General features: G+C 31.8%; 2 protein-coding genes across 4 annotated transcripts in view; one reads left to right on the top strand and one right to left on the bottom strand.

Moving 5' to 3' along the window:
- Nucleotides 1-18987, bottom strand: part of LOC126740339 (protein O-mannosyl-transferase TMTC4-like) — a 31189-nt gene extending 12202 nt beyond the window's left edge. Inside the window, exon 1 of the mRNA XM_050446313.1 lies at nt 18781-18987. Coding sequence (XP_050302270.1) covers nt 18781-18783 — 3 coding nt within the window. The 5' untranslated portion in view covers nt 18784-18987. The remainder of the gene's footprint in view (nt 1-18780) is intronic.
- On the top strand, nt 3867-18779 carry LOC126740337 (uncharacterized). Of its 3 annotated transcripts, XM_050446310.1 has the most exons (11): nt 3868-4614; nt 4665-5014; nt 5076-5507; nt 6669-7042; nt 7099-7468; nt 10490-10723; nt 10784-11125; nt 11177-11416; nt 11819-12055; nt 18048-18249; nt 18313-18779. In XM_050446310.1, the coding sequence occupies exons 1-11, from the start codon at nt 3933-3935 to the stop codon at nt 18711-18713; spliced, it is 3864 nt and encodes a 1287-aa protein (XP_050302267.1). In that variant the 5' UTR covers nt 3868-3932; the 3' UTR covers nt 18714-18779. The 3 variants fall into 3 exon arrangements, with proteins under 3 accessions (XP_050302268.1, XP_050302267.1, XP_050302269.1); XM_050446311.1 differs by lacking the exons at nt 18048-18249; nt 18313-18779 and adding an exon at nt 15195-15332 and having other exon boundaries at nt 3867-4614; XM_050446312.1 differs by lacking the exons at nt 6669-7042; nt 7099-7468.
- Nucleotides 18988-19591: the final 604 nt, after the last annotated feature.

The raw sequence follows: 19591 nt of genomic DNA, 5'->3' as shown, positions 1-19591 counted from the left end.
TTAGTCCATTGTCTTCTTTCATGGGTTCCATTCCTTCTTCTTCTTCTTCTTCTTCAACTTCTGTATCATGAAGTGATTCAATGGCGTTGTCAATTACTTTTTTACAAAATGTTAAATCGACCTCTTCAATGTTTCTCCACTCTAAACCAAATAACATTTTGAATGTTCTGGTTTTACTGCACATTCCTTAGGAAGAGACTCCAAATTTAAGGTAGCCAAGGTTTTTCCTTTTTTCAAAACGGACTTGCATATCCCGAAATCGCTTTTGTAATTTACTTCCCCCTTTACGAACACTGCTTGAGTTCCTTTTGAGTTCCATTTCTTTAAAATTGAAATTCTTTTACATGGAGCAAACTTAAAATGCCACTGCCCAGGTGGCTTTATAACCGATTCTATAGCTTTTTTCCAGTTAAAAATTTGACATTCTTTTTCGATATCAAGCACAGTTGAAAACTCGGAAAAAAATTTCCTATATTCATCAGGATGAACTATAACTTCCTTTTTTTTATCTCTTTTTTCAATTCGTCCGAAAACACGATCCGCCGGTAAAAAAGAGTGACCAAGCACAGGAAATGTCACAATAATTTCATTCACTGTAGAGTTAGAGTGATACAGCCAATACATCAGCATACCCATCATTACCCATCATTGTTACGTTCTTGTTCTGACCAGGACACCCATCGCAAAAAAGTTTGATTGATGTAACATCAGTCAAGTCTACCATAGAAAGTTTATGATTAACTAGTGAAGATATTTCATTTGAGCCCTTAGCGCACACATTCTCGGTCCAAGTGTATGAAGTGATACTTTCCTTAGTCTGTTTGTCATTGGAATTTCCTTCACATACTGTGAAATTGTATAGATAGAGCTGTCTGGAATAGTAAGCTGATTGATCCGGGACTCGGGGCAACACTATATTTTTTTGACAGTCGAAGGATAATTTTAAAGTATTTTCCTCAGGTTTTTTAAGTTCTTCATAAAATGCCTTTGCTTTTAGATTATGAACACGTAGCATACATATTAGCTTTGCCTTATTATCCCTGTTGGTTTCGGCAGTTATTAAGCTTTTAAGTCTTATACATTCCGAGCAAGCATCGGTGGCAGGACTCTTGAAGCTAATATTAAAATCCCTTGTAAATACTTCCCGGAAATAGTCATATTTTACAACCAATCTGCTGTTTTGATCACAGTATATTTTCCACAACTGCCTTATGGATAGATCACTTGGCATATACTGTCGTTGAGATTTATTCCTAGTGTAGTGAGACTGAACACATTTTAACTTTAAAATGAATGCTTTTACATTTTCTCTTCTTTCGGCATATTTTGTACTTATCCTCTTCCCTCCTCTATTTTCTTTGGGTGGTATTGTGTCAATCAAATAATTTTTAGCTATATTTTGCACCCGAAACCTTAAAATGTCCAAGATAGATAAAAAGACTTTACTGCAAATCTGGAAAGTGCCATCTTTAGCTTTAATAAAATATTTTAACGAAACGGAATTATTTCGAGTTCCTTTTATTGGACGGTTGGTTCTGTATGTTTAAGAATAAAGTTATCTTGCGCAATTTCCGTAGTATTTTCATAGAATTTTTCATGAAATCTTCGAATATCTTGCATAGACAAGTTTTCACAGGCAAAAGTACTTTTTTTATGATGACATTTGGGGTGTCTAGGTAGAGTTTTAGGCTTATACCTGCAATAAAAAAAATATTTTAAGTACCTACCTACCTAACTATTAAAAATTTATTTGAAAAATTACCTTTGAACTTTATCTTTTGCTTTCTTCCAGTTTGATGGATTTCGCAATTTCTTTCGGCCTTTACCAGGTGTAGCAAGACAAAATGAGTCTTCCATATCACAATGTGTGTAAGACTCTTTATATTAACAAATTTTTAACAAAAACAGCACAAATTAACTTTCAAGCACTGCACAAACAAAATCAACGTACCTATTTATACCGCAGTCAAAACAAAACTAAACCATAAAAATATTATTTGTGGAACACATGCCTGTAAGATCTCGCGAAACAAAACAGTTTTGATTCCGCGTATTATTACTGTGGTATAAGTGTAAATGGAAGAAAAGAGTTTTGAAAACGTTGCAGATTAATGGATTAAAACACTTTGGAAACATTATTTACATACGATTAAAAAAGTTTTGCTACCGTTACTACTTTTTCGAAGGCAATTTCTTTGGGATTTATCAAGTTTTGTGGCCAAATAAATTTAACATCTTATGTCAAACGTCTTAAAGAAGACAGCGCCACACATATGTCATTTTTGAATAAAAATGGATTTAAGCAGTTTTGCAACTCAACGCCCCATTTATAATACCAAACACTTTAGTCTTAATTAAAGAAGATGATTTACCTCCCTATAAATGGTCTTTGGGTCGAGTTACTCACGCATATCCCGGTCGCGATGGCATCACAAGAGTTGTCACATTAAAAATTAATAAGGGAACTTTTGATCGCCCAGTGAATAGAATGTCCTCTACCAGTCAATTAATTTTTCTTATTACACCCTTATTAAAATTTTATAATTATTTTTATAATATTTTAATTCACGTTCTTATTTCGAAATAAGTGATAAATTTAATTTTTTTTTGTTTTGGGGCTTGTATATTGATTGTAAAATTCACATTTTAAGCGGGCGCTATGTTCAGTAATGGTATTAGCATGACTTGCACTAATTGTTTAAATACTCATATTAATCTCACTTCTCTAAGTAAATTTTGAATGACCCCTATATCTAAAAATATGTCTGCTCGCTAACACCAAAATTCCTCATTCCCCTCCTAAAAATGAACGAGGAACCAGGCGTGAGAGGAGTGGATAAGCACTTAAAAGGGAACCATTTTCGTGTATTCGATGCATTTTGTGTATGCTTCACTAGTACTCAAATTCCGTAACTAATCCCTCAAAACCTTGCCAAAGTTATCGAAAATACCGGCCGGTAACGGGAGTGACGGGCAGCTCAAGTATATAGAAAAAAGGAATCAGCAACCTATGGTATGTTCATTTTTATTATCCTTTTCTCTCATTAATTTATTGAACTCACCCCCACAGATACAAAACTATAAAATTAACTTAACAATATGGGACCTCAATATCTACTAATAAAAATGTATATTCTACATAAATATAATCAAAATAAAAATGCTAAGAATATGTAAAATAGAATAACAATAAATAAGTATTCCTGTATAATAATAATAAAGCCTATCAATAATTTTTGTAGAACTCATTAAATTTACTGCAAGGTCTATGTCACTGCATAAATAATAGATAGTTACCTATTTTGTTGGGTATTACATCACTATTTTAGTAAATATCAATTTAGAAAATACTATCTCATACGGTTAATTATTTAAATTATTTTGTAATACATTTCTACATATTTGATATCCATATAATATATTTTGACAAGATCAAGGACAAAAACTAAGCATTCAGAGCTACCGGTTTCAGAACAAATATCATTAATCGCAATTAAAAATAATAAAGTTCCAGATCGGACCCTTGAGGAACACCAGAGGTAACAGTGTAAATATAAGATCTTGTCCCCTAACCTTAACATACTGTAGTTTATTTGATGAATAGGATGATTAAAATGCAAATTAATATCACGTAATGGAAAACGTATTTATGAAGAAAGTACTGAAAATTTACCTGATTAACAATGATACTATAATAAATATTTAAATATTCTTTATGAAAGTAGAAAGAAATGAAGCTTTGTTCAAAAGGACTACATTAAGGTTCCTATTTATTGCTTATAAAGACTAAACGAAGATCGTGTGAATATATATACTCGCTCTTTTCATCGAAACTGAATGGACATAGAATACTACAGTCAGCTCTTAACCTCCTAGTACTGACGCTTGTCATTTTAACTTCAGATAAAAATTCATAAAAACTATTATCCACCATGACTAACCCAGATATAGAGTGCTTGCCCACTGATTTTGTAGGCATTTCGCGACCATCCAAGCGGCTAGAAGCATTGTACCAGAAAAAAGAGCGAGAGCAAGTAGAAGCAATCAAAGAATTAGAAGACAAAAAACTGGAAATTTGTAAGCGTTACGAGAAATTAATTGAAAAGCGTTCAGAACAAATAAGCCGCAACTTAGAGGAGATGAGAACGACTCTAAAGGATGAAATGTATAACTTTAAAATAGAAATGTTTAGAGATCAGGCAAGTATTGATAAATATGAATTTAAGAAGATCTATAAGAAAGTCTTGCTGCAAGCTGAACAGCATCATTCTCTGATTGAAACGTTTTATAAAGACTTATGCGAAATGGAAAAAAACAAGTCAAAGGAACTGACTATTGCCTTGAAATTCACTTATAATGCAATTAAAAGCATTTCTTTAAAACTCCCCAAGGAAAATGATGAATGGGTTGAGTTAGAAATTGAGAAGCTGAATCAAACAATTCTGTGTAATAATAGGAACTACTTGGAACTAAAAACTCAGTTTCAAACGGCAGTTCAAAATGATACAAAATTAAAAATTTCAGATTTACAAAACATTAAAGAGAACTGGATTAAGATATCCAAAGAAAGAAGCCAACAAGCTGCAGATGACTTAAAAGAAAAATATGTTTCAGGTAATACGATGCTTTAAGCAAGAGCAACTTTAAAACCAACGATTTTTTAGAAATGACAAAAATGGCAGATAAACTAAAAACTGAAACTATGGACAAGATGCTAAACGTTTTGCCGAGTGTTGCATCATTACCAAACCGTCAAAATCCTGAAGAATGGTTGGAGAATATTAGATTAACATTAGCTACCCTGGATCAGAAGTCTCAGAAAATAATGATGAGCTACAAGCAGGCAGCTGTGGTTATATATAACAGATTCTTTCAGGAGTTGAAAGTACTTAAGGAAACGTTAGACGAAATTGGAGAGGGAGAACAAATTAGTAAAGGCCAAGCATCAATGTACACTCCAGATTTAGATGAAATTCGGTTAAATTATGGAGATGATTTGGAGAGAATAAAAGTTGTAAGATTTGGATCTCAAAAGGTCTACCATTAAGTTTTTTAATGTGTTCTAATATATCTAGGTCTGGGATGAAGTGGTAGAACAAATATCAAAAACAGTGGATAATACACACGACTTTTTGGTTGCTGCAACATCTCTATGGGAGGATCACTTTTGTAGAACCAAAGTTTTGCAAATTATTGTATTAAAAGATATAGAGAATACCGTTAAAAAGCACAATACTTTATCTGAGCTCTGTGAGACAAAAGTAAATATTCTTATTGACACTTTAAGACAAGAACCATCAAAGGAAAAACTTAAGAAAACATTAGAAGATCTTAAAAAGTCTTTATCATCTATTGAAGTCCTTTACAAAACTCAATATCAAGCAGAGGTCAATGTTCTGAAGAAGTTTAACAGTATGCAAGAGCTAAAGGCTGATATTTTAGTTGCAGAAATTAAGAGATTTTTGGAGGTGTATCCTCCTGATATGGAGAAGGATCCAAAGATTCAGGTAAGTAATATACAGGGTGTTTCTCGGAATCTACAAGAGATAAGAAAATGGTTAAATTAGGGCAAAGTTGAGAATTTTTGAGGTTAGCAATATGTCATTTAAAAAAAATTTAATTAATTCCGACTGCTTCCGAAGGTATTAGACAAAATACGAAATTTTGAAAAATATTACTATACTATACTATTACTAAAATACGATTTTATTTTTTTCTGAGCTTATTTCTTTAGTCTAATTTCTACCAGATTTTAAAATAATTTGCACTTTTGTTGTCCTATATGGTGTTTTTACACTTTTAATACGACGTTTCGTCTTTTGGCAACCACCATCAAAAGCAAAATTACCTTTTTAATGATGTATCACAAGTAATATTTACTTTTTGTAAAAACCCCAATTTTTCGAAAAAAAAAAACTAAATTTGCCGGGGTAGTTTGTTCATAAACTAACAAGACAATATTTAAACTGTCAATAAATGTTAGACGTTATCAATATAAGATAAAAAGAAATACTTGCAATGCAGTACCGTAGGTAGTAGTACGCATATTACTTCAGGGTTACACCCTTAATATTTTCGAAACACCTGTAAATATTTCAAAAGTGACTAAATTATTTATTTACTAGCTCTTAACTTATTAACTCAAAAAAACGAGGGAAAATTTACTAACATTTTTATTTCATCTTGAGCTTAACACGCGTTGGCAAATAAATAAATAAATAAAAAAAAATAAATGTTACACTAACAAACATTTACCTTAAAATAAAATTAAATTAAGTGCTGTGTACCAAGACAAAATCCCTCAAATTGCACCCTCTTATGAATATTGAGCACCGCGCGATTTATTTCTCATCCACTTAATCTCTTAAACACTGTCATGTAGCACGAAAAAAGTGGCAATGCAAAAGTGCAAATTATTTTCCAATCGAATAAGAACTAAACTAAAAATAAAATCGATTTTTCAAAATTTTGTATTTTTTCGAATATCTTCGGAGCCACTCAGAATTTTTAATTTTTTTAAACGGCAAATTGCTAAGCTCAAAAATTCTCAACCTTGTCCTGATTTAACCATCTTCATATCTCTTATAGATTCCGAGATCCCCACGTTGAGGGTCGAATTTGAAACACCCTGTATAATGTACTGTCCACAAAAACCTCGTCATCTTCAGCGAAAACGTGCCAGCCAAACAAGTGAAACTACAAACTCCACTGACAATCTGATTCCAAACCAACTTATCTATTGTAAATTTCAAATCGGAGCTGTCAGTAACTGGCAATTTGGTCTTTGGGAGTGTATAGGCAATTACATGACTAATGCCAAAGCAGACATATTGGCAGAAACTGATAAGTGGATTCAAACTCATATAAATTATATTGACACTCGCTTGAAGATAAGGATGGCAATCCACGATCAACGGTTAGAAAAAATAATGGCATTTATTTATCAACAAAGACTAGACGAACTTTGCCTGCATCAGAAGCGGTTTGAAGAACATAAAATAGCCGTGGAGAAAAGAACTATTGAGTTAAAAGACGAATATAAGTAAGAATTTGGAAGGATTATATTTTTATGCTAACATTTTGCCTTTTTTCAAATAGGTTGTATCAGGATAAATATCGAGACATAGTGAACAAATTTAAAGAAGAAAGCACAGATGTGGAATTAAAATGTGTAGATTCCAAAAATTCTTATGAAGTGGCTACTATGAAGCCTCTACTAAACAATAAAATGGACCAGTGCATACAAAAATTTGACAATCTAAACAATGAATATTTGGAAAAGTGTCAACATTTTTTAAATTCAGTAAAGGCTTCACACATCATATTTGCCAAAAACATGAAGCTCTTTTCGGAACAAGGCAATTTCTCAGTTATTGAAATTAAAGATGTTTTAAAAAATATGGAAAAAATCGAGGCACAAGTGGAAAAGACTATAGTTACCATCAACAAAGAAATTGAAGAATGCAAAGTAAGTTTTGCTCATGTATATTTTTCAGGAAAATTTGAATATATCAAATCAATCGTTACATCTGTGGGGCTAAACCAAGAGATTCCTGTCGCCCACTATTTGTTAGGCTGGGCATACACACTGTCTTCTCCCTCTACATTCAGGAAGTGGCCTGCTTACTTTTTGCAAATCGCTTTAAATTTATAACCCCAAATCCAAGATACTTAACGCGTCAAATGAACGATCTAAATCTTCCAATTCCCTCCTCCACATTAACTAAAAAATCTATTTTCTACGAGGAAATCAAAATTTTCAATCGTTTACCAGGTGAAATCAGGAAGTGTAAGTTTACAGTATTTGAATTTTATTTGATTTGTTTGTATGGTTAGAATTCTTTGCTGTCTTATACTTGAGGGGATAATTATGGAGTTTAATTTACTTTTTATGTATTTTTTTTTCTGCTGTTCTTATGTATTGTTTTCTGATGTTTGTTTTAGAACTCGAGTGTGTATGGGGTGTAGTGGTTAAGTTTAGTGGTAGTAATTTAAGCTAGCTTCGTTTAGAACAACTTTTCTTTGTTAATAACATTAAAGCATGTTTTTTTTTTAAATTCATATCGAGAGATTTGGCTTTCGAGGCCTGGCTCTTTTCTGGTTTCAATCTTATCTTGATTGCCCTTATCAACATGATGTGTGTTCGGAAGCAAGTTCCTTATCATTGGAAGTTAACTGTGGTGTCTCACAGGAATCTGTTTTGGATCCTGTTTTATTTCTGCTATATATTAATGATCTTGTTCAGTTGAATATCTCTGGTTATTTCACCCTTTTTGCCGACGATACTTTAGCAGGACTTAGAGATGCCTGTGGCTAGGTTCCTGGAAATTCTTATTGTCTGTGATCTGCGTTTTGAGGAGCATATCCTGGCTTTAAGTAGAAGACTCTCTTCGGGATGCTTTGCGGTGAGGAAAGTTTGGGAGGGATTGGGTCACCAACTGGCTATAACTGTATATTTTTCTTGATTTGAGTCACATCTCCGGTATGGCTTTCCACAAAATAAAAGAAGAATTACAGGAATTAACACCACTACAAATATTTGAGAAGTTTTTTGATGACGATTTTTATAATCTGCTTTAAACAGAGACCATGAGATACGCCCAACAGAAAAATAAACATGATTTTTTTTTAACTTCGGAGGACCTCAAAATTTGTATCGGGTTTTTGATTTTTTCTGGCTATCATGCCTTACCAAGTGAAAGAGACTATTGGTCTGAAAGAGAAGATTTGGGTGTTCCTCTAGTGAAAAATGCGTTTTTCAGAAATGCCTACAAAGAAATAGAATCTTGTCTTCACTTTGCTGACAATTCCCTTGCAAGTTATTCAAAATAGGGCTATTATTTTGAATAGGGCTATTATTATCTTCCATACATTTCTATCAATTGATGAGATGATTGTGAAATATTTTGGACACCATGGCCTAAATCAATTTATCAAAGGAAAGCCTATACGGTTTGGATACAAATTATGGGCGCTTTGTAGTGATTGATAATGGGTATTGCTACAACTTTGCTTTATACTGTGGCAAGGATAATAAATCAACAGCAGAGCCCAAGATTCCTCTAGGGACAAGAGTCGTAACAAGTATGCTGGAAACTGTAAAAAATCCTGAAAGACACATTATTTTCTTTGACAACTTTTTTACGAGTTACAACCTCTTGTGTAGCCTAAAAGAAAAAGGCTTCTGAGCCACAGGAACCATAAGGGAAAATCGATCATCCAAGTGTCCCACCAAGTCATCCAAAGAACTCGAGAAGGAACCGAGAGGGGCCTATGACTGACACTTTGACAGTAGCCAAAAAATTCTTGTAGTCAAATGGAATGATAGCAGGTGCGTTTCATTGGCAACCAACTTTGATACACTTTTACCAACCACTATTATACAAAGGTGGAACAAAAAAGAAGGTGGTCGTGTTCCGGTTGCACAACCTGTTTTGATTGCCAACTACCATAAGAATATGGGAGGGGTGGACCACCATGATTGGTTGCTTGAAAAACATCACATACCAGTACGGGGCAAAAATGGTACTGGTGCCTTTTTACTCGAGTGATAGACATGTCGATCGTAAAAAGCTCAATTCTCTATAACATGATCCATACCGGAAAAGAAAAAAAATCCATAAAAGACTTCAGGATGGATGTGGCTTATTCATACCTAAAGATTGGTCATGGAAGAAGAGTAGCCTTTGGCTGTCCCTTGAGTTTGTCAAATACGTCTCGGAGTGATGTTACAGAAAACGTAAAATATGATGGCAAAGGAGATGTTAATTTAACAAATTCCAAAGTAAACCCCGCACATTTTGTTCGAAATATAATGTCACTCTTTGTGTACCTTATTGTTTTAACAATTTTCATAAAAAAAATTAGTTTTTTAATTCATGTTTTATAAACACCTCTGATTTTTTTATCAGTACATTAGTTTTGTTTTTTTTTATACTTCAATATGGGATTACATATATTATATAAGCCCAGCGTCCTCATATAAGGACGGTCTATTTTTTGACCCAATGATCAAAAAAATTACCCAAAAATCATAAAAAAAAAATTATTTTTATTTTTTTGAGTAAAAACAAACATGTTAACCAAAACTCAAATAGAAATTTAAAAAAGAAAAAGTTGGGCCTTAATGGGTTAAGCAAACCTTATTATAACCTGGAAGAAGAGTTCTACCAGGACGTCCTTGAGGATATTGTATATTCTTATTTATATGTGTTTTTTAAGTAGTTTTATAGTTTATGATATACTTATTAGTTTTACTACCTTTTATTTTTTAAACTTTATATTTTACCAGATTTTGATATTTTATTCTATTTTACTATTTCATAATTGGTTTTATAACTTAAATCATATGTTTCACTACTATAATTTATATTTAGTACTGCATTGAGGTTTCATAATTTTCATTCATCTTGTTAAGGTGTATAATTACATACATGATTTGTTAACAAAAATGTATATTTTTTTAAAACAATAAAGGACTCATTTTTAGTGTGAAAAATTACAGCAGATAAAAAACAAATTCGACGAAGTATATTACAGTATAAACAAAATACTTGAGGAGTACAAATTTGTTGGAGATCTGGATGAAATGCAAAAAAAATTAAAATATGATCTCTCTAAGCAAGTGTGTACATTTCAATATAAGTTAAAGTCAATTATTACTCAGTATAAAAAGACTAAAAAGGAGATTCTGGCCAATGTTGGAAGTTTCCATTATTTTAAGGTGAAATATACACATGTGTGTTTGGCCTTAAATTGATTTTAACTGTACTTTACCTTGCAGACGTTTGTTGAAGCCATTGAAGATATAATAAAAAAACTGCGATTACTCAGTGATTTTCTAGATCTACCTGAACCTGTGGTATTTTATTCTGATAAAAGTTCATCCACCTCAACAGATCGGAGTATCAAACCACGCCAGAGCTCAATGGGGCGAGGACCGCAATATATTGAAAATTATGCCAACAAATTGGAATCACAGATATTCAATTTCAATCTCGATTCACAAACAAGTTCGTATTTCAACAAGTTAAATCAAATACTAAAAGAATATTGGAACAATGTTATCAACTGCACAAAGACATTTTTTGTTCACCTACCCAGATGTATTTATTTGGAAGACAAAGTAAGAGATAAGACACAGTACTTTTTGCTTAAATAAAAGATATACTTTCAGGTTTTTAGTGGTCCTGTGGCACTGATGAAAGACCTCCATAGCAAAATGTTAGACTACCAAAGCCAGTGTGAAACGCGAATTATGCAAGACACAAAGGAATACTTATTTTTCACAATAACATTCATCATTTTTTTGCAAGATTACTTAGACATGTATCCAGAAGAATACTCCCGAAAATTTCTGAAACATTTTGAGAATGTTTTTGAAAATGAAATCAAGAGGGATTTGCAAAAGCATAAGGTTTGGCAGTGTTTTACCATATATTAAAAAAGTTTAATTTGATATATTTATCATGTTTATTTTGAAGTTTTAGCGTACACGTAAAGTCTAAATAAAAGACTAAGATGTTTATATAAAGTGTATATTTTTAAAAAATCTTATAGCAAAGCGCTTTCAGCTGCTAAGTCATCTTCAGTGCTACCTAAAACGGATGTCTTTAAAAACATTTCTTTTTTTTCTCCTTTTCCTATTTCCTAAAAAGAAATGTTTTTTAATGACATCCCTTTTAGATAGCACTGATGATAGCTTAGCAGCCGAAAGCGCTTTGTTATAAGATTTTTTTAAAATATACACATTATACAAACATCTTAGAATTTTATTTATGTTCCTCTATTAAGTCGTTTACCAAAACTATTTCTCTAGGAGGATATACGAGACAAATTTGAGGATTTGCAAAAAAAATTGAAGACATGGTATGGACATCCTCAACATAGAGGAATTTTGGAAAAACTTCAAATTGAGGCAGAAATTCTGACCAGTGAAGCCAAGGAAACGTGTGAAGATATTAAATATCCATACTTGGCAAAACTGGAACAGGAGTATAATAGGGCAATACTCGAGTATAACGACCTAAAAGAAAATCTTGTTCCAGTTCTTGATGTAAGTTTAGAGCAAATCAAATAACCACTATTATAAAAAGAGCTTAACACTCATTTTAAAATAATAAAATTGAGTGAGCATAGGAAATTTATCATAAATTTTAAATATATAAAAATTAAATGCCAATATATTCCAAACGATAATCTTAAAAGATATGTATATTTTAAAAAAAGGATTGTCTAAAAAAAAAATCACATTACAAAGGTGACTGTGTGATTCCAGGCTGCACTGTTGAATTTTAAAGCGCTATTCGGTTTTTCTCATCTTATTATGGCTGTTTATACTCCTTTCGAAAGAGCAGCAGTAAAATATAGGGATTTGTTTTCAATTACATTTGAAAATAGACAGATTTCTTGCAAAAAACATTTTTAAAAATGGGTACAAATGTTTCAAAAATACCAAAACTCAAACAAGGAGATATTGCTCGAAGACTTAATTATTCTATTTTCAGAGAAATCTCTATTCATGGGAATCCATTACCGATTATTTTGGGCCATATTATAGGGCCATTTTTTATTGATGAGTTGTTGCAAAAAGTTCTTCCTGTCATTCCAATCGTTCCTGATTTAGACCTGGGATTGGTATATTTTCAACAAGACGCGCAGGACAGCATTCATAATAATAGATTAGCAGATTAGATAGCATTCATAATACAAGGGCTTTTTAACTCTCTGTTTGTTTGGCACAACAGAGCCATTAGATATGTGTCATAAATCTCCACAGAACTCATGTAGCCCCCTATTTAAAAATTTAAAGATACTTACGTTCTGTTGCTTCTTTATTGTAGAGTCTGCTTGCCTAATATATAAAAAATATAAATTGTATCTTGTAAATAATGGCTCCTCAAAACATTATAATACCAGACAAAATTACAATATTCATAATTAGCATAAAAAATTTTAACCATCTTCCAAATTTTATTGAAGCCCCTAAAAGTCCTCCTCGCTTTAAAAAGTCCTTAACGGAACTGCTTAAAAGCAAGTATTTTTACAGCCTAACAGAGTTTTTTGAAGATAATTGGGAATAGGCCAATAGGATATAATTAGTTTTTAATAAAGATATAAAGGTTAGATATTTTGTCATGTTATATTTTATATTATTCTTGTGATTATTTGTGTGAACCTATTTCATTTTAAATTAAATTTTGTGTTGTTATTGTTTATGCTAGTACGTTGAACCCACTATTTTTTTTTAATTATGTGTTAGTCATGTCGATTTATGTTCATGTTTTATATTATAAGAAGCTTTATCAACAAATACCATGTATTTATAATAGTAAAGCATATTTTGAATTTGAATGTTAGAACTGAAAATACATTTTGCAAATATTGGAAATCATAGGTATATTTATCAACTGAAGAAATACTAGACTGGTAGGATAAATATCTAAGAAATCACCCTTTTCACACCCATTTCATACTGTGTATATGAGAAGCATAGTTAGGGCTCCAGTATTCAAAGTCAAAGTCAAAAATTAGCTTTATAGTTGACAACATAATCTTTTACAAAAATATAAAAGTTTTAACAATTCTTACATACATAGAATATAGAAACACACCCAAAGAAAAGGTAGTAAGAAGTCACATTACGCTGCGCAAAACTCTTCACTGTCAAAAAATTGTATTTAAAAACTCGTCTAGAGAATAAACTGCTTTATCAAGCAAAAGTTTCTTTATATTTTTCCTAAAACGTTTTTCACAATTTATTAGCCTTATATAAAGGGGTAGGTGGTTAAAAAGCCTTCTGCCCCCGTACACAAAAGAGGACTTAATCTGCTAACTTTTTGGGATAGGCAGAGGTAAAGAGAAGGTTGTTCCGAGATTGTAACCCGAGGAGGGGAGGCCAAGCTGATGGCGATGTTTTTTGTGCATAAGACAAACAGTCTCTAAAATAAAAAGGCATGGCAATGTCAGGACAGAGTGTTTTAAAAATAGTGGCCTACAGGGGCTACAAAAGGGAGCTGCACACATGTAGCGTATGGCTCTTTTTGCAAAATAAATAGAGAGCTGAACAAATACTGAGAGCACACACCCCAAAACACAATACCATATCTCAGATGAGACTCAATAAGAGCATGGTAGGCAATTTTAGCCACATCAAGTCTCAGAGAATGTGTTATTACTCTAATAGCATAACAGTTGGATAATAACTTCCCTATTAAAGAGAAGATATGATTTTCAAATTTTAATTGCTTATCAATTGTCAGGCCCAAAAATTTGAATGTTTCAGAAGGACTTATTGTTTCATTTTGCAAAGTGACAGTTCCAAGGTTACATTTAAAAGTTAAAATATTAGTTTTAGAAATATTAAGTTAATCTATTAGATTCACACCATGACTTTACAAGAATTAAATCTTCATCAACAATATTCTTTAACCTCTTGGTATCAGTGTCATGCCAAAGTAATGTTGTATCATCCGCAAAGATAGTAAATTTGCCCCTAATTGGAATTTGAGAGATATCATTGACATGTAGCAGGAACAATATTGGTCGAAGAACAGAACCCTGGGGTACACCCGCATCCATATCCAGACGGGATGACATGATTGTCAAAGAATACCCTTTGTGTTCTTCCAGATAGGTAAGAATGAAACCAGTGGAGAGCAACTCCTCTGAATCCATAGGTTCCTAGCTTCTGCAGCAGTATTCTGTGACTTACACAGTCAAACGCCTTAGATAAGTCACAGAACACCGCCGCCGCACTCTCCCCAGCGTTCAACCCCATGTACAGACTCTCCAAAAAATTGAAAATAGCCTCAGATGTACCCAGTTTCTTCCAGAATCCAAATTGCTGATGGTTAAGAACATTATGCCGTTTCAGAAATTCCATCATCCTAGTTTTTAACAATCTGTCTACAAGATTGCCAAGCGTGGGAAGCAGGGCTATAGGTCTGAAATTTGATGGGTCATCATAGTTTTCACCCTTAAATAATGGTATAATAAATAAGTAAATGTGGAAAGGACCCACTTGAAAGTGAAACATTTATCACCTCAGCCAAAGAATCAAAGGGTTGGTAGCGGTAGCGCTATTAGGACCTTTAGTGACAGCCCATCCCATCCAGAGGAGTTCTTATTTTTAATTGAGGATAGAGCTTCCATTATTTCACTAGAATCTGTTGGTCTAAAGAAAAATGTTTCAGGCACCTTAATGTTGTGTAAGTATGAGCGCGGATCTCTAACAGACTGAGGCAATAATATTGATAGACCCAAAGCAACACCCTGGAAAAAATTATTGTGTTTCGGCCGACACCGTGCTATTAGAAACAGAAGGGTTCCCACGTTCGCCTCGTAAGTCATTAACAATTTTCCAAGACTCTCTAGACTTATTTCTTGATTGGTTTATTTTACTTGAGTAGTATTAGTTTTTTGCCAATTTCACTGTATCGCGGTAAATTTTGCGATATCTATTAAAGTAGGATATGAATCTGGAGTTGTCTAGGGCAAACTTTCTTATGGAGTGCAAACACTGAAGATTTTTACCAGGGTCTTCTCCTTTTTTCCCTAATTGTCATCATGGGGAAAGTTGACTCAAAAACATCCACTAAAGTTAAATGGAAACTCTCAAAAGGATCACCGTTGTCAAGTATGATACCATTCCAGTCTATTGAATTACAACATTCTTTAAATTTACAGAAATTTTAAATGTTATTATTCAAGCAAGGGTTTTACTAAAGTATAGTACAGAAATCAATATAATAGCAAAAATACTCACAAAATCAGATTTACATCTTTTTATAAACCAAAGCATACTAAGTGCCCTGGAAACAGTTAGTGGAACTGGCGATATCTATTAAAGTAGGATATGAATCTGGAGTTGTCTAGGGCAAACTTTCTTATGGAGTGCAAACACTGAAGATTTTTACCAGGGTCTTCTCCTTTTTTCCCTAATTGTCATCATGGGGAAAGTTGACTCAAAAACATCCACTAAAGTTAAATGGAAACTCTCAAAAGGATCACCGTTGTCAAGTATGATACCATTCCAGTCTATTGAATTACAACATTCTTTAAATTTACAGAAATTTTAAATGTTATTATTCAAGCAAGGGTTTTACTAAAGTATAGTACAGAAATCAATATAATAGCAAAAATACTCACAAAATCAGATTTACATCTTTTTATAAACCAAAGCATACTAAGTGCCCTGGAAACAGTTAGTGGAACTGGCGATATCTATTAAAGTAGGATATGAATCTGGAGTTGTCTAGGGCAAACTTTCTTATGGAGTGCAAACACTGAAGATTTTTACCAGGGTCTTCTCCTTTTTTCCCTAATTGTCATCATGGGGAAAGTTGACTCAAAAACATCCACTAAAGTTAAATGGAAACTCTCAAAAGGATCACCGTTGTCAAGTATGATACCATTCCAGTCTATTGAATTACAACATTCTTTAAATTTACAGAAATTTTAAATGTTATTATTCAAGCAAGGGTTTTACTAAAGTATAGTACAGAAATCAATATAATAGCAAAAATACTCACAAAATCAGATTTACATCTTTTTATAAACCAAAGCATACTAAGTGCCCTGGAAACAGTTAGTGGAACTGGCGATATTAAATGCCCTCCTAGATCTCCAAGAGTCATTTATCCCCAAATAAGTTTTATTCTTTGTATTACCTTAAGAAGACCATTTTACAAACAAGAATTTAGTAGGCCAAAGAATATAGAGAAATTGTGAGAGAAAATTCTTGAACTTTTGTGCCAATTCCATTTCACCAAAAACTGTTTTGGATGTATGAAATTACTTTTATGATAGGTTAACTTATTATTAAGCTAAAGAAGGAGGTCTGTTTGAGCCTTTTATTTAAAGAATGAATTTTTGTTAAGTTTATTTTATTTTTGTAGTGTTTAAATTTTTTTACTTTTATTAGGGTTTATAATTTATTTTTATTCGATTAACATTTAAATTTTTTTATGATCCTTGTACACAATGTTCATGTTGCACACAAATGTATGTAAAGCCTGCATCAGAAAAATATTTTAGAAATGCCTATTACTTACACGTAATATTTTGCAAAATTTTATTGCAAGTAATATACTTATCCCATCCAAGTCAGACGCTTACTAATGTCGAACTGAAAAACAAGGATGTAGCAGGTGACTAGCAAACCTGTATGTGAAAGTGAAGATCCTTTTTTAGTAGCATTAAATTTATTACCTTTCAATAAATATATGTTTATTAACAGACTCATTTACAGAATGAAAAAAAAATAATTCAATATAAATTAAAAAAAAAACATTCAGAAGAATTTATTGTAATTAACTAAGATATCTTATAAATAAATTAAAAAAGCTATTGTTGATAGATATACATTGATTTTATTAGAAACTAGTATTTTTAATCATACATGTTAGATACTTGGTTTTGACACAATTTTTTTTTTGTAAAATGTCTGTTATCAGGTTTTGTCAAATTTTATTTTCTTTCGTTTTTGTATATACAGGGTGTTTTGTTTGTTGAGGATACCCTATTGTATATTATATAAGTTCTGTCCCTACTCTTAAAAGATTTTCTACAAATAAAATAGTAATTTGCATTTAGAATAATTTTATATAATTTTACTAACTGTACTTATACTAATAATTGGTAGCTGATTTTTGAATATTTTTTTTGTATAACGGTACAATAATCTTAGTTTTCACAATATCACGAAAAACTCCAGCACTGAAACATAACTCAAGAATATGTTTTAAAAGTATTAATAAATTTTTCCTTATATTTTTTAATCACTGCAGAACTCAAACCATCTTTTTCCTTATAATATTATCTATGCAAATGTCACTAGAAAAAAATATATAAAATAGGATTTAAATTAATCACATTTTATGATTGCACTACACTTTACATAAATCTATTGTAAGTTAAATATTTTGTCCTTGTATTTTAGGAAATTGCATACTTTTTCTCAACATTGTTTACAACACAGCTTTGTTCAAAACAATCAAGAATATGATTAATTGGAAAAAAAAAAACAAAAAAACTTCATGTTTCAGATGACAGAACATTTTCAAAGGGAGATCTTAGAGCTTACAAGGAAACTAAATGACAAAGTGACTATCTTAAGAAACTTGGTTGGATCTGAAGACCAGTTAACATCAGATCACATGTCAAAAAAAAGTTCCAAAAATGACATAGTTTTAAGCAACTGCAAGTCTTTTTTAACAATTTTTGATTCCTCTACTCTGCCTCAAATTGGTAAATTTTTACTTTTATAATTAATTTATAAGCATTTTATAAACTTAGAGAAATTGCTTTTAGGGGGTAGCTGTGTTCCAACATTAGCAGAGTTTTCTACTTTAACTGAAATGATTAATCATTCTTGGTATGAACCTTCCCCATCACATGAGACAGTCAATGATAAATCGCTATTGTCTTTAACAAAATCTGGAGAAAATTGTACAGATGAAGGTAACTTAGCCTCAAGTTACATGGAGACCAGTTATGTGGAAACAAATGACAAAATTGATAATTTTTTTAACATTTTGAAACAAAACTACATAAAATACTGTCGTCAAATAAATATGCAGAATGTAGAGCAAACCGTTGTAGACATGAAAAATGACTGGCAAATGGCTGTAAATAGGGTGTTGGCGTTGTATGCAGTAAAGTATGATGTACCCTCCAATGGGCCCAGGAAGAGTCACAAAATGAGCAAGTGAATTTTTGGTTCACATGTACATCTAGTTATATTTTATATTTGTTTACAATAAAATACAAAAAACTTACCATATTATTTTGTATATTGTGGCAATTTGTCCCTTATATTTGATTTAGGGATAAAATTCTACAAGTTTTACGTTATTTGCAGTAGCATCAAGTTGTATTCTCTGTTACCATTTTTGTTAAATTGTAGAAGAAAAATTGTTTCATAGAAGAAAATCGATATTTTTTAATGAAAACAATATTTATCTAAACATCAACATATTATGACAATTAATGTCAACACAGTAAACGTCAATTTTTACAGTTATGCAAGACAAAGACGATTTTGTCGTAGTTATATAAGGCCCACTTTACAAGCGTTACACATTTTCCGAACCAGAAAATAAAAATCAAGTAAAAGGCAATATATTTATTTTATTTTATAAATGAACTAATAATTAATAACGTTTATTAATCTACAATATAATCAAGAAATGTTGTAGTAAACTTACATGAGTACTTTAAAATTCAATTAAAATGTTAAAGACTTAAATAATGCTATCTAAATTAAATCCTATATTACTGGCACTAGGGTTGCCAGAGTTTAAAAATTGAAAAGCGGGAGGTGGATAGTGCCTTTGAGGGGAACATAAATAGCGGCGCAGGAAATTTAGATAATAAAACACAACTTAGAAAACTTAACATAAAGATAATTTTTTTTGGAAACTATTTAACAAGTCTTGGCCAAATTTTTCCAGGATAAAATAAATAACTAAAAACAAATAACAACGTAAAAAAATATTTTTAAAACCTTAAACTAAACAAAAAAATACCTATACTAAATACAAAATTTATTTATGTAATTGCAAAAATAAAATATCACTAAACTCTAAAC

This window comes from Anthonomus grandis, chromosome 9 (assembly GCF_022605725.1).
Source record: "Anthonomus grandis grandis chromosome 9, icAntGran1.3, whole genome shotgun sequence".
Taxonomy (NCBI): domain Eukaryota; kingdom Metazoa; phylum Arthropoda; class Insecta; order Coleoptera; family Curculionidae; genus Anthonomus; species Anthonomus grandis.
The sequence above is the reverse complement of the archived record's forward strand: the minus strand, read 5'-3'. Positions and strand labels throughout refer to the sequence as shown.

Bases quoted from the DNA above. Each gene is read 5' to 3' on its own strand.
- LOC126740337 (XM_050446310.1), top strand. From the start codon at position 3,933: ATGACTAACCCAGATATAGAGTGCTTGCCCACTGATTTTGTAGGCATT. The intron at 4,615-4,664 runs GTAATACGATGC...ACGATTTTTTAG, and splicing joins AAAAGAAAAATATGTTTCAG to AAATGACAAAAATGGCAGAT. The intron at 11,417-11,818 runs GTTTGGCAGTGT...CTATTTCTCTAG, and splicing joins GGGATTTGCAAAAGCATAAG to GAGGATATACGAGACAAATT.